Source organism: Aedes aegypti, chromosome 2, assembly GCF_002204515.2.
Source record: "Aedes aegypti strain LVP_AGWG chromosome 2, AaegL5.0 Primary Assembly, whole genome shotgun sequence".
NCBI lineage: Eukaryota > Metazoa > Arthropoda > Insecta > Diptera > Culicidae > Aedes > Aedes aegypti.
In genome coordinates, this window is record NC_035108.1 from 176,197,308 (window position 1) to 176,213,455 (window position 16,148).

General features: G+C 39.7%; 1 protein-coding gene across 1 annotated transcript; it reads left to right on the plus strand.

Moving 5' to 3' along the window:
* Window positions 1-1,195: 1,195 nt before the first annotated feature.
* LOC5573704 (importin-4) lies at window positions 1,196-15,895 on the plus strand. The gene is made up of 6 exons (XM_021843228.1): window positions 1,196-1,517; window positions 10,272-12,824; window positions 12,885-13,108; window positions 13,174-13,306; window positions 14,903-15,080; window positions 15,142-15,895. The coding sequence occupies exons 1-6, from the start codon at window positions 1,464-1,466 to the stop codon at window positions 15,264-15,266; spliced, it is 3,267 nt and encodes a 1,088-aa protein (XP_021698920.1). The 5' UTR covers window positions 1,196-1,463; the 3' UTR covers window positions 15,267-15,895.
* Window positions 15,896-16,148: the final 253 nt, after the last annotated feature.

Sequence of the window (16,148 nt, forward strand, 5' to 3'; positions counted from 1 at the left end):
CAAAAGTGATTTCCATACTAATTTCAAACGTGTTTTGAAAATAGTTCCAGGTCACGGAAAATTGCAAAATTTTGGATTCTAGCTCAATTTTTGACGTAGATTCCGAATATGCATGAAACTGAATACCCCTAAACAAGCCAATTGTTTGTTATGGTTTGATTACCAATTTTTGATATTGTTAAATCAGCTAATAATGTGCCAAAAAGTTGAAGCACATTCAACATTTCGATGGTTTTGGAAGGAGAGAAAACATTGAAAGGCATCCTGCAAGCCTCCAAGCAAGCAATCAGTGATTTGATTGCGACATTTACTCGAGTATGAATCAGGCCCCAAGCACAATGTGAACGGCAACGCGGTACAACGGCAAAACGGCATGCTCATCTTGATCTACACTTTACTTATCAATCCCATGTTGACTAAATCCTTTTCAAAATTGACTTGACAAGTAGAGTGTAGCTCAAGATGGGCTTGCCGTTTTGCCGTTGTACCGCGCTGCCGCTCACATTGTGCTTGGGGCTTCATAAACATTTAAACAAAACTTCGCATCCTGATTGCACTCTCGATTCAATTTACCCGAAAATGGGTAAACACATGGAGATGTTTACTACGCTAGAAGTCAGGCCCATGGCACGGGACGACTTTTAGCGTAGTCAACATCTCCATGTGTTTACTCATTTTCGGGTAAATTGAATCGAGAGTGCAATCAGGATGCGAAGTTTTGTTTAATGTTTATGATCCATAATCGAGCAAGAGTCGCAATCAAATCACTGATTGCTTGCTTGGAGGCTTGCAGGATGCCTTTTAATGTTTGCTCTCCTTCCAAAGTCATCGAAATGTTGAATGTGCTTCAACCTTTTGGCACATTATTAGCTGATTTAACAATATCAACAATTGATAATCAAACCATAACAAACAATTAAACAAAACAATGGTCTTTATTTTGACAGTTCTTACAACTGACAGTGGGCGATATTCACTTATCGCCCGGGACATCCTGGCTACGAAGAACACTGTGTATCGATATATGGTTGTCATGGGCCTGCTAGAAGTCGTCCCGTATGGCTTTGTGCGAAAGTTTCCTACCGTGCGTGCTGAAGTATTTGTTGCTATAATAATTGTGCTAAAAATGTTTTTTTTTTTTCAGGGTGGGCTGCATGTATTTTCTTATAAGAATTTCGCTCATGCCTTTAATTCGTTTTGTGAGGTTAGAATCTCCGACATTAAAAAGTTAGGCAGCAGCACAGAAGGTGGTGGAGTGAAAATTTTCTTCTGGCTTCCCAAATTTGCAACCAGAAGCGGTGATTGTCGCGATAAACGCCGATCTGAATCCACTCGGAACGTAATTGCAGTAAATACCTACACGGGTGTTGGGTGGCAGAAAAGTTGCAGCTGAATCCAAATTGCGAGAACCTACAATCGCCAGAAATCCAGAAGCAGGCGGCAGGAAACGCGTGATTGAAAAGATGGAGCAAATCATTAGAAATTTGTTGGTTGCGGACAACGATGTCATACAACAGGTGAGTAGATGAGTTTCTTCTTTATTTGCCGATTATTTCAATAGTTGATTTTCGAGGAAAACTATTAAACATCAATGCTTGAAAAGCATAGCTCCTTTCGCATCAGTCATTTTCAGCTGATAAGAATTGTTCAAGACAACGTACCTATAAAGAACTTGCATGCCTCTACGCATTTTGCGCAATGAACGAATAAGGATCCGGATCCTTATCTTTTTTGATGCACTCCGGCCGGAAGGGGGTTTTAAAGCTACAGCTCATATTTGGGCATAATAGGTACACATTGCATTGAAGTGCTTCTTTATGCAAAGTTTCAAGCAAATCTGAATCATGGAAGTGGTAAGGTAACATGGGCAAGTGGGTAATGGATTTCGCATAGTTGGGATTCTTCAAATCCTAGATACTTTAAACTAAAACAAATGAGGTCGTGTATATATTTTAGCTTGACTCCCATGAAATATAAGCAGTATGCTGAAATTTATTTTTATGGAAAATTAAAGAAAAAAAGTACAGGAAAAGTTTTTGAAAAACGTCTCCTTACTTCAGCAAGTAGGGCAAGTGAAAAGTTTATCGTTTTGAACAATATCTTCAAAAACTTACAGTTATATTCACGATTTTTATTACTTTTAACATTTGTTAAGGTGTCCCAATGAACAATAACATAAGTAAACAAAGAAAATTTTATTCTTGTTAGGTACTTGAATTTTCTTGTGTTCAGTTATGTTTGTATTCTATAGCTAAGTATGCTGTTTCGCTCAAGAAAAGTAAAGAAATTCCTTGACTGAAAGGGTCAAGAAATTTCCTACAGAGAGCCCCCATTGAAGTGACATTTCTTCTCAACTGCGTACTGCGATCAGAAAAAAGTGATTTTCTTGACCATTTCTTGGGAGAAATTTTCCACGCATCGAGATAGGCGATTCCTTTTCTTGTCAGTAGCAAACCGGCCTTATAGAATTGATTTGACGACATAACTGCAACATTTCCAATCAGGCATTGCAGAATTCGCTCTCATTTGAGTATGAAGCATGATCAAAGCAAGCAAAGAAAAACATCCCGCGGCCCACGATCGTCAATGTATCGCAAGTTGTAACAAGTCTGATAAATGGAAGCAGCGAGCGAGAGCCCCAAAGAGAGAGCGATGATAGAATCCATTTTTCTCGCTTGTTTATCGTTGGGGATAGATGTTGTTCTTTACTCGCACGATAAACAATTCACGAACTTCCAATAGCAAGAGTGTCCCCCAGGCTTGGAGCATGTTTAGAGGGGTTTCATCATGCACTACTATCCCCGCCCAATCTGATCAAAGTTGTAGCAGTATACGATAAACAGTCTCTCATAATGTGCAGCATGTTATGTTATGATATGATAGTTACAGAGAGCGATACGTGAGAGATTCTCTCAATTTTCTCAGGATTCAATCCCTATTTCCATTGTTAGTTCTTACATCATGGGACAGCAATTGCATTTCTGCTCTGTAGAATTTACACTGTTCGTTATTTGTTAAGAAAATCGGATATGACGTCGGATAACTCTTCGGGAGAAATCAAACGGAATCCTTCAATAAAGTACTTAGAAACTTTTTTATGTGGATACACCCTGGGAGAGAGAAACCGATACGAAATTTATGAACGTTACAGTGAGCCGAGATGAGCCTCTGTACGTGCCATAAATTATTTTGTTCTCAAGACTTTTACTGTGCGCCGTGTGTTGGTGCTGTCTCGTTCTCTCTCACGGGCAACTTCAAAACAGGGTGCACAGTAAAAGTCAAACGTTTTTAGCATGTATTTTTTTTTTGTTTTTTACAAGGGGGAAATCTGCAAACAGATCCCCTGAGAAGATAACTCAGGGAATGCGGGGATGACGCACCAACGACGACCCGCTAAAACCAGCCTATGCACTGTGCATGAGCAATTCATTTAGAATTGCTCAAGTGGTGAACAGTGCATCGACATGACCCTTGGACTCAGACCCTCATCTCCCCAGAACCACCTTACGGTATTTCTTCGGGAAGGGACCAGTGCATATAGCACAACACGTGTAGCAGAAGTAGCCTAGGCAAACTGCTTCTCCTAGCCGACTTAAACAATGTTACAAGGGACCAGCCTCGGCAGGGCTAATCCTCTGCAGCCAACTCTTGGTCGGCGCGCCATAGACGCTGCAATTCTAACATAATGTGAGTGACAGCCGTAGTTACTGCATTCCAGCACTCGGCATCCGCACACATTCTCTCTATAATATTGTTGGGGGACGTGTCCCCTCCGCATGTAGTGAGCATGCGACCTCTCACAACAATGAAACGGGGGCAATCGAACACGACATGCTCCGCTGTTTCCTCTACACCAGCACAATTGGGGCACGCAGGAGATTCTGAGTGCCCGAACCTATGCAGGTACTGTCTATAGCAACCATGTCCTGACAGAAACTGCGTCAGGTGGAAGTTCACTTCCCCATGGCTTCTACCATACCAATCTGACACATTTGGCATTAGTCCATGGGTCCATCTACCCTTAGTGGAGTTATCCCATTCCTGCTGCCAGCTTCTGAGCGTTTCCTCTTTACACGTGTCGCGGACTCCTCTGGTACCCCTTTGGTTGAAGCATTGAACATCTTCCTTGATGATGAGCCCGATGGGCGTCATCCCGGCTATGATGCACACGGCCTCTTTAGATACCGTCCGGTATGCACTTGCTACTCTTAAGCACATTATCCTGTACGTGCTTTCCAACCGCTTTAGGTTTCTGTTCGTTCTAAGCGCTTTTGACCAGATTGGTCCTCCATACCTTAGTATGGATAGCGCCACGCTTGCCAGCAGCTTGCGTTTGCTGGCAATTACAGCAGAGCTGTTAGACATCATCCTCGAAAGCGCCGCTATAGCCGTAGATGCCCTTTTACAGGCATATTCAACGTGGCTAGTGAAGCTTTTTAGCATGTATAGGCCAGGAGAAGTGGATGAACTTGTCATTAATTTTCCTGTCAATTTTCATACAAAATCTACTTTTTCTCTGATATAAATTCACTCTGGGTGAACCACTTCCCCTGGCATATAGGCTTATTATGAGCCTCTGTACGTGCCATAAATTCTGTTGTTCTTTTGACTTTTACTGTGCGCCTTGTGTTGGTGCTGTCTCGCTCTCTCTCACGGGCAACTTGAAACAGGGCGCACAGTACAAGTCAAACGTTTTATAGCATGCATGAGCCTATGCATGCTATAAAACGTTAGACTTTTACTGTGCGCTCTGTTTTCAAGTTGCCCTATAGGCCTATTTACATGACGTTTCAAATCAGCTGATCCGGAAGCTCTTTGACAGTTCTTCTATTGTCGAATTCGTTTTTGAACCCAGGTTGGAACTGGCGCAACCCGTTCTGAATCACAGTTTCAACCCCAACCCGATTCAGGTTCGACCGGACTACAATTTGTTTGACGTTTGTTTGTTTTAAGTGTTGATCACCGACCCAGTTCCTAAAAACGAAAACGACATATGAAAATGACAGGCCCGTGTTAGCACTGGTCCTCCACCGATGTAAACAAATGCATAGACGGACCTGTCACATGAAAAGGCCTATAGAGAGAGCGAGACAGCACCAACACACGGCACACAGTAAAAGTCAAAAGAACAAAATAATTTATGGCACGTACAGAGGCTCATGGACTAACATGAAAAAAGCACGTTTTTGCAATTTCGTAGAAGACTACTTGCGGGTACATATCAGAAATCATATAGGAATGCATTCATCATTATTATACAATTTCTGAAAAATTGTTTTGTTATGATATATTACGCAACTCAAAACAGATGCGTAATGAGAAAGCGTTGCGTAATTAATTATTACAGCACTGGTTTCAGTTGCGTAATGACTATTACCGCACTGCATACTTCAGTGCAGGAAAGTAGGCCGTTCCATGACAGATTGACGTGATGAAAAACAGCCTATTACGATATGAGAAATTGCAAAAATTATTTTCCGCTACTTTTTCCGCTAAAAATATTGAAATAAGATTGCACACCACCAAATTGTACGGAGTGATAGTTGACAGGTTAACAATCTTTCGCTCTATTATGCAATAATGGCTGAAAATCTCAGAAATCTCTTGCCTAACGTAATGTTCTCAATGGCCTCAAAGGCTAAAATATAGTTAATTCTCCTGATATTTATGTTTAAAAACTTCTAAGATCTTCAGAAATGATGCCAGGAATTCCACCAGATTTTTTAAAGCGGTTTCAGAGATTCTTCTAAGAGTTTCTAGGAACATTTTATCAAGATTGACTTAAGGTGAAGATGAATCAAAGCCAAACCTCAAATTTTCAAGAGCACAAATCTGAAGAACTGAACACCCGTTTGAGTTGAAAACTTAATCGATTGGTCACCACTAGCGAGTGACCAATCGATTAAGTTTTCAGCTCAAACGGATGTTTGGTTCTCCAGATCCGTGCTCTTGAAAATTTGAGGTTTGGCTTCGATTTATCTTCATCTTAACGGATTCCCATCTTAAGAATGCTTTGAGGGATCTCATCCGAAGGTTCACATTCAATTTCACCAAGAAATGGTTCAAATATTCCTTCAGGAATTTTTCCAGAATATTTCCAATAACTGTTTCCAAGGAATTCCGAATTCTAAATTTTGCATTCAATTATTTTGAAATTCTCCGTTAGTTTTTTTTAAATATATCTATGAATTCTACTGTGTCTTTGTACAAAAATATCACCAAGTAATTTTTCCAGCATATAAAGTGGATTCAACTATGAATTCTTCTTTCTTAGGAAAGTTCTCAATGATTCTTTTTCATTCAAGTTGCTCTTCAAGTAATTCTTGAAAACGATAAGTCTAGCAAATTTTATATGGATTTTTTTTATTACAAAGATATATTCGTTCAAGAACTGAGCAAATTCTCCAGATCCCCCAGAAAATTCTCCTAGAATACTGCCGATAATTCCACCACGTATTCGTTCAGAAATTTATGTACGGAAAATACCTCAAAGATAGTTCTTGTTTTTAATGTTTAATGTTTTCTAGTAATTTCTTCATGAATCCTGAAACAAAAAACATTTTTAAAGAATTCTTGGGACATTCATTCTAAAGTTCTGTCAATAAACTACAAAAATATTTGCTTTGGGAGTTTTATCACGAGTTCCTCATAACAAAATACTTGAAGTTCCATAATAGGGTAACGACTGTTTATTTTGATCTTAATCGCTAACAGTTGGCGCCAGTGGCAAAAAGTACAGACAACAACCCTTCGAACATTCAGTTTATCTGTGCTGGCCGCCTAGCGGCGACACTGATGTGTGTATACCTTTCACCGATCGCGCTACGCTGGATTTTCAAATTTCTCAAATTTCAAACACAAGCGCATGAAGGAATGGTAGTCGGTGAACTGTCAAAACGTAAATTACTTGCAATTAGGAAACTGGATCGAAAAAGTAGTGATTAGAAATCAAGCGTAATATGAATACATAACTTTTTGTGTTTAGTTCATCTTCCATTGTTCTTTATTTGCTTCAGGATTTCGTTTTTACTACCACTGAAAAAGAGTCATCTATTGCCTTTTCAGTTTTGAATATCGCCCTATTGCCTGCTAGAAATGTTCATAGACTGATCAACATTAACTTTTTTTTTCAAAGATTTCTGAAAGATCTCATCATTTTTTATAGTTTCTCTTTATAGTTTCCTTGAACATACGCAAGGATTCTTCTAAAGATTTTTTTTCTGAATTCATTTCTTAATGATTACTGTAATGGAGAGGTAAAAGAAAATAAAAAGAAAAATATAAAATATTTAAATTCGGAAAAATATTGAAAAAATATGTAAGATATACTGAAAAAACCTGCTAGTTCAATACAGTCAACCCTCTATTAGTCGATATTGAAGGGACCATCGACTCATGGATATATTGAGTCATGAAACAGCAATGCTATCAAAGAAGGTTAAAAGGAAAAAGATGATCGACTCTTTATTTTGCCATATATTTTGCAGACGACACGTTATTCAAGTAGCACTACTGCCATCTGTTGAGTCAAAAGCGCGTAAACATTATATTCAGCTAAATTTAAATCATCGTGCAATCAAAAAATGAAAACTGGAAGAAATCAAAACCACCACGCTTAAAAATTGTTACACAGAAGTGAATTTGACTCACATAACATCAGGCTTTTCTGGGCCAACACAAAATTTGTGTAATTTTTATACATACTAAAACATGTTCATGTGCTGGGATTTTCTTCTTTTTCTCACATTTTATGATTGGCAAAATCAAACATCCCCGTTTGAGTTACGTACTTTTTTTCAAGCGTGAATGTCATAAACGAACACCTCAACATCTGGTGGTCACTAGGAGAACGTTGCATATTAGTTGGCTTTTGACTCACCAGAGCGGCGCTATTCATGTCGCCTAGAAAAGACGGCAGTCGGTTATCTTTTTCCTTCTAACCATCTTTGATAGAAGCCTAAGGCAACTTTACTCTTAAATATTCACCATAAAATGACTATGGAAAGTAAGACGCTGAGATCGATCATACACTTGCTAGTTTCAAGAAATTGTTGAACAGACAAGGAAAGTGACTTTTTTCTTTAAGGATATATGAACGTAAAGACCTGAAATTGATTAGAACTACTACTAAACTGCCTAATTTTGTTAATACTTGACGACAATTGACATTTAAGACTCTAATTTTACGTAAAAGACATGAGTAATCAGAATAGCACTTAAATGACAAATTACACTGCGGAACACGGTTTTGTCTCAAGAACCAAAATACCGCTATTTACTAAATTAAGGGTTGCTGAGTCCATTGCCGTTTTCAGAAATATCATGGCACGTCTAGTTTTTAAGATATTGACTGTTGAAAATGCTAAACTTGACTGTTTCAGCCAACTTGCATGCAAGTTTTCCAACTTGTACGGCAATTTGTTTGCTCAATTTGGCACAGAATTCAAACTTTATGTATAGAACAATAATTATCAACGAAGTTCATAATATTTTCGATGGTAAAATGTTATTTTTTGGTGGTTCAGAAAAGTATTGTATTATGCCATATAAGAGAAACGAAGAATTTTATATGAAAACTGCAAACATGTTGAAAAAAATCGATTTAACCTAAATTTTATCGTGAAATTTCAACTGATTTGTATCTAAATTGAAAGTTCAAGTCCTATTTAGCATGTTTGGTAAATTAAATCACAAAAAAGTTTGATAAATCATACTTTAAATTTCATGTAAACATCAATAAAACCAGTGTTTTATACAACTTTGGCGACCTGTAGCTAAAAATTGTGACGTGCTGGAACATTTCTGTGAACGGCATCAGATTCAGCGACCCAAAATCTACTAGAAACACATAATTTGATCCTTGAGACACGCGAAAACGTCATTTTTGTTACGCTGTGTTATTCAAAACCATTTCGACTAGACAGTATTAGTAATGACACTACTACACTACTATTTCAAAAAATTCTGATGGAGCTGCTGATTTTCACAATGCTTCCTTTTCTCAGAAGCAAGGGAATATGGGTATTTAAAAAAAAAACTACCACCTCACAATACTAATAAAAAACAGTGTTCATGTGGGCGCCATAGCCTAGTCCGTCTGAGTATTGGTCCTGGTAGAGGGGAAACTTGGCAAAAGCCAGACCGAGGGTTCAGCCTTGACAAGTTAAGCTGTCAGGCAGCTCCAACTGAATACCATACAAAAAAAGACAATAAAAATAGAGGTATTACTGTAATTGATTTGAAGCACTTCTAAATTTTCTCCAAATTGACTGAAATTTTGACCTGAAGTTCATTTCGACATGAAAAATCAATATATTAGTCGATTCATCAGTGCTTCCTGAATGTGTGCACGTTGATTATGCTAAAGTTAAAGAATCGGCTTTTAATTCTCAACTTACACCTTCTTTCATCCAGAGGACCATATGGCAACGTTTAGCTTAAAGTCCTTTGGAACTCGGGCGATGATCAGCTGGTCCTGACATAGGGAACAGAAGTTGTCATCCGCTCCTAACATCGAGTACATAGCTCCAGGTTTATCGCCCCTACCTGTCAGCAAAAGGGCCACCGAGGTTCGTTACCCGATCTTCCCTTAGGTTGTTCATACCCCGGCCAGTACCGCGAGGAGGTATGGATAGGAGTTGCTGGGCAGGAGACTAAGGACAACACATCAGGGTTTATTTTATTCCTTCTGGTACGCGAAGTACCTATAGTACGCTATGCCTAGGGTTTACCAACCATGTTTGGGTTTTATGTAATTCGTGAAAATGATGCATTATTTCTTCGCGATCTCTACAGCCCTTATAAGCAAGCCACTGCCGTTTGCCAAGACTAATCCTCTAACTCTATCCTTTTCCATTTTCCAAACTCCCGGTGTTTTCTCGTTGAAGTACAGAGGAGTCAACGACTTCTCTAAAGCGAATAACATGTCAACATTCCCCCCCCATCCCAAATTGGCCTGTAATCGGACACAGCCGGTGCCGGTATTGCTTAGCAAAAAAATAGAAATTCCAATAATTGCACACTGAGGGTGCAACTGTTCGCAAGTTGCATCCGTTGGTTCCTTGTTGAAGTATGTTCTTGCATAACGGACCAGCAACTGCGGGCGGTCAATCATGCTCATGCTTATGCTCAGTAAACTTATGTTTAATCAATAAAAATACAAATGATGATAATAACAAACAAACAGTATAAACAAATAAACTAATTACGGCCTAAAAGAACTTCTATAACTATTATATACAAAAATCCCTTTTTCATGCTTTTCTCAACAGGCCAGCGCCGATTTGAAGGAAGCCTTCAAACGTCCGGAAACTATTCCGCAATTGTGCGAAATCGCTGTGTCCCACAAAGATGCTCAAATTCGACAATACAGTGCCATGTTGCTGAAGAAGCAACTCGGTAAGCTGCGAAACTGGCAACAAGTACCAGCCGAACAACAGGCCCTTATCAAACAAGGCATGCTGGAAGCCATCGTCAAGGAACCGGAGAAGTCCGTACGCAATGCAATCACTGCCTTTGTCGGCGTTTTAGTGCGTCACGAAGCCTCAAGGGATCAAGCGTGGATGAATGATGTACTCAAGTTTATGTTCGACAGTACCAGTTCCAGCGATCCTAAGATGGCCGAAATTGGATCAGCAACCTTCTGCACACTAGCCGACACTTCACCGGACCAATTGATTCCTCATTTCGAAACGGTTTGTCAACTATTCTCATCCGCTCTGGTGGCAACAGAAGCTAGCGGCAACATGTCAACTCCGGTTGTCTTCAACATCCTGCAAGGAATGTCCCACTTGGTGCGCTTCATAACTGGCCACCCGGTAGCAGAGAATACCTACCAGCAATCTATTCCATACGTCGTCAAGGCTTTGGTTGGCTTTGCTCAGCAAGACTCGTTTAAGTTTATCGAGGCTTTCGATATTCTTGAAAATTTGGCTGATGAATCTTCCCGAATTTTGACTCCTCATCTGAAACTCCTTATCGAATTTTGTTTGGAAATTGCCCAGAAACCCGATCTCGAAGATTCGGTACGTGTCAAAGCCATAACTTACATTGGCTGGTTGGTACGGCTTAAGAAGAAAATGATCATCAAACAAAAATTGGTCGAACCGATTGTCGTCGCGCTATTTCATCTAATGAGCGTTGCGCCGGAAATCGAGGATGAGGAGGAAGAATACTTCGGTAGTAATGAAGTATCTACCCCGAGTACATGTGCTGCCCAATCGCTGGACGTCTTGGCGTTGCACATCCCTCCAAAGCAACTGATTCCGACATTGATGGCTCTTCTCGAACCGGCACTCCGCGGAAATGACCCACTAGCCAAGAAGGCATCATATCTCTCTATCGCCGTCATTGCCGAAGGCTGCTCGGAGCACATTTGCAACAAGTATTTGAAACCACTTCTGGATGTGATCAAAACTGGCATCACCGATCCCAATCCTTTGATTCGTAACGCGGCATTATTTGCACTAGGCCAATTTTCCGAGCATCTTCAGCCGGAAATCTCACAGTACGCCGAAGAAATCTTGCCTATCCTGTTCGAATTCCTGCAACAACTGTGTTTGCAAATTCGTAGCGGTGGTAAGGAACCTCAGCATATCGATCGGGTATTCTACGCTCTGGAAACATTCTGCGAAAATCTCGAAGATCAACTGACACCCCATTTGCCAATTCTCATGGATCGCCTATTCGAAGCACTTGATGCTCAAAACACGGTTCACTTAAGGGAGCTTTCGTTGACCGCGATTGCCGCTACGGCGAACGCAGCTAAGGTTCACATGCTTCCATATTTCCCGCGTCTTATCGAGAGCTTGAAAATGTATCTGGTAAAAACTGACGATGAAGACATCTGTGCTCTACGTCCTCAAGCTATTGACACCTTTGCTGCTCTGGTAAGAACTATTGGAAAGGATAATTTCCTTCCTCTAGCAGTTGACACGCTGAACCTGGGTTTGACCATGATGGATGGGTGTGATGATCCAGATCTCAGAAGAAGCTGCTACAATTTGTTTGCTTCGATGGCATCTTCGGTGAAAGAGGATATGGCTGGCTCGTTGACCAAGATCGTCGAGTCCATGCTGGAAAGTGTAAAAAGTACTGAAGGTATTGTTCCAACATTCAAAGACGACAATGATGATCTGGTGCTGTTGAACGGTGCCGACGACGAGGAGGAAGATGATCAAGAATACGACATCGAAAATTCTGACAATGATAACGATGATGAGGATGACGACATCGCTGGCTACAGTGTAGAAAATGCCTACATGGACGAGAAAGAGGAAGCAATTTTAGCCTTAATGGAGTTTGCTGAACATACGGGACCGGCCTTTGCACCATTCATTCAAACCGCCTTCGAAGAAATCTATAAGCTAATTAACTACCCCAACGAAGACATTCGCAAGGCGTCCATTGATGCCTTGAAACAGTTTGTCATCTCACTCCACGAGTTGGGAAACGTCGAAGGAGTAAATCAAACGATCTTGATTTTGATCCCGAAACTAAGCGAAATTATCCGCACGGACGAAGAACGAACGGTAGTCATGTCGGCCTTGGATGGATACAGTGACATTTTGGAAAAGGTCGGTGCTGCTGCTATGCAGGCCGAAGGACAGAAGGACGCGATATTCGGTTGCATCGTTGATGTCCTGAACGGGAAAGTTGCCTGTCAGTTTGACGAACCTGTGGACGAGGAACAAGAAGAAAGCGAATACGATGAAGCTATTCTCGAATCTGCTGGCGACATTTTGCCTAAATTTGGACGCGCTCTATCACCGGCAGAGTTTGCTGTATACTTCGGACGGGTTTGGCCTTATTTTATTCAGAAAATCGTAAGTATCTAGCTCTCCACTTGACAAGTTTCTAAACTAACTAAGCTTCTGATTTTCCAGGAAAAAACGAAACACAAAGACGAAACAACCGATTCGCAGCGCGCCTTTGCAATCGGGGTACTGTCTGAGTGCTTCCGCGGCCTAAAAGAGTTCTCCGCAAACTGGGTCGAAGCACTGTTGCCTATTTTTGTGTCCTGCGTTCAGGATCGTAATAATGAAGTTCGAAACAATGCAGTTTACGGCATTGGAGAAATGGTTCTTCACGGAAACGAATGTTCTTACAAGTAAATTACCCCTTGAATGTTAGCTCCATATACAGTCTTTTAATTCGTTTCTGTATGTTTTACAGACACTACCCTCAAATCCTAGCGTGTCTATCGAATGTGGTTGCCAAGGAACAACACGCTGGAACCCTGGACAATATTTGTGGAGCACTAGCCCGTTTGATTTCCACCAACAGCAGCTTAGTTCCCATGAAAGAGGTAAGTCGTAATCGTTCATACAGGGTGGCCACCCAGGCGGGAATTTCGGGAAAAGGTTGGGAATTTGAAATCACCGGGAAAACCTCGGTACAATAGGACCTGGAGAGCGTCAGTCGCAGTCGAGGATGGAGAGAAGTGCCCATGAACCGAGTGAATTGGCGAAATTTTATCAAGTTAATTGATGCAGAACCAAATCAATAAATAGGGGTGATCGGGGCAAGGCCTAAGGAAAACGTCATGGAACGCATAGAAAAACAGCATAAATTATGGTTTAAATGCAAGTGACTTGTACTATAAAATGATATCTTCCATGTTACGTCGATAAATAATGTTAACATCAACTTGCAAATCATTTCAGGAACTTTTTGGAAAACCATGTTTTTTTACGTGGTCGCCAACCATATGGGGCATTATGAGCCACCCTACGGGGCAGTATGAGCCACCTCATTCAATCGAATGATTTTTATTTAAAACAGTATAGAGAAGAGTTAGTGGTGAAGAGTACATTATTAGAAAGGAAATTGTATTAGCTTTGCTTGAAAGTATTGATTCTAGCGGCTTATTTTTTAAAGATACATAATACATAGTAAACAGACCATGTTATACTAGTAATAATTGCGATACTTGGTTCAACGTATTTTGTAGCAAAGTGTGCCACTTGTAATGGTGCATAAAGATGACTATGCAGTAAAAAAAAACTGGTATATTTAGGCAATGCATTTTTACGTTCAAAACATCGTTTGTTTTGCTTAAATCTAGGTGGCTCATTTTGCCCCGCCCCTTCATCTTGAAAATAATACATTGTTTTTCAATAATTTTGTTTACGGGCAAATCTAATTTCGCTAACGAACTGTTCATTATGATCAGAAGTTTCAATGGATTGGTAATATTTACCAGAATTATAAATATAATTGTCTTATACTGCCCATAAATGCATGTCACTCCCATGTTTGCTGGATTTCCTATTCACATGGGACAATTATACGTTTATGGGCAGTATAGGCTTAATTAAAAACTGCCAAAATTATAAGGTTTTCATGGCGAAGGACAAATTTCTACATTTTTGTAAATATCTTGAGTGTTCAAACAAATATTCTTACGGTTTTTATTGTGGTGGCTATTTGATGGATCCTTTGGCAGATCATAATGACACTAGACATTAAAACACTGTTTTTGAGGTCAAAACCAGGTCAAAACTCAATATGAGCCAATTGCCCCGTATGTTCATATTGCCCCAATTGCCCCTAATAACGTTTGAGAAAACCACCCTAGACAAAGCTGTCGAAAATACAATAGGCCAGTTTCATGCCAGGGTTCAATTGAAATTCTTATGATAAATTGAATCTTTAAGATGGTATAATAATTATAGAACTAAGTTTGAAAACGTTTGATTTGTTTCTAATAGCAAAAACGAAACAACAGTTTTAAATTTAATGATGAATGTTTGTTATTTTTTTAGGTAATTAGGTTTTTTGTTCCAGGCAATTCTCAAGAAATCATCGGGGAAAACTTGCGAATTCATTTTTTTGATTCTTAGTGGCCATCCTGTTGTTCATTTGTATTGTAATACATTCTAATGAATAATATTGTTCTTAGGTCCTGCCAGTGTTTGTTCAGTATCTGCCACTACGCGAAGATTTTGAAGAGAATTCCGCCGTGTTCCGCAGCTTGGATGTCATTTATCGTCAAGGAAACGAACATCTTATTCCACTTCTGGGACGCGTTCTAGTAGTTGCCCTACAGGTCCTGTATAAACAGCAGCACAATAATGACGGTATGATTTGAAATATCCATCGAAATTAACAAGTGTAATGCTCAATCATCCTATTTTGCAGAGTGCCGTGACCTGGTGTTCAACTTTGTTAAGCAAATCAACCGTGACTTCCCGGACAAATTCGCAGAAGTGGTACGCAGCGATGCCGAGATTGCCAGCTTCGTGGAGACGCTTCCCCTCCAGTAGAAGTCGGCGCGTGTGCATTTAATGCGCAAATTGTACGTTTCCTACATTGATCCCTATCTGCAAACCTGTGTACGTCGCGTGGAGATGAAAGGTGGCCATAGCAAGCAATCCTACACTAATGGTGGTCCCAGATTTCCAGATGAGGGTCATAAGTGAATAAATGAATGTTAAACGTTAGTATAAGCCGCAAAATACTAACTCAGCAAATGAAGATGTTCTCAGCAGCCTTTTGCAGTATATATGGCCGATAAAACTAACACGATATTTATGTTGCATCAACGGATCTTCAGATAGCTTATTTTCAACAGTGGGAGCTCACGTTGACGCCAAAAAATTATTCTCTATTTATTCTACTCAGAATAAAGTCCTGTGTCAAAATGCTATTATCATCAGTAAACCTTTTTCCACCTACATGCCAATTTGATATCAGCTTTAACCAAGTCGATTCTGTCCAATGAAAAATAACAAATATATCATAATACAGATTACCTACAACTCTTAAAACAGTCCCTCAAAATTAGAAGAAAATTCATCCTTCCACTTGTAACGAAAATAGCATCAGAAAACAAATGAAATGTATGAATGTGATGAATATCATAGATAATATAAAAAAAAAACAAGGTACTGAATTTTAAATTCATTTCAACATATTTTTCGAGAATAAAAAATCGACTTGAAGTTGAATATTAAAATTACAATATAACAAATACTAAATATTACAACTTATGTTAAGTTTATACATCCTATTACTATAATATACATCCTTGATTGGAATACACGTTTTATCAGAAATTCAAACAGTCATGTTCGGTACATTTATTAGAAAGAACGGTTCCATCCCTTGATTAAGCTTAAGACCGCACGGGACGTCATCATAATCAC

Coding starts and splice junctions, on each gene's coding strand:
- LOC5573704 (XM_021843228.1), top strand. CDS start 1,464: ATGGAGCAAATCATTAGAAATTTGTTGGTTGCGGACAACGATGTCATA. Junction 1,518..10,271: donor ACAACGATGTCATACAACAG/GTGAGTAGATGA, acceptor TTTTCTCAACAG/GCCAGCGCCGATTTGAAGGA. Junction 15,081..15,141: donor ACAGCAGCACAATAATGACG/GTATGATTTGAA, acceptor CCTATTTTGCAG/AGTGCCGTGACCTGGTGTTC.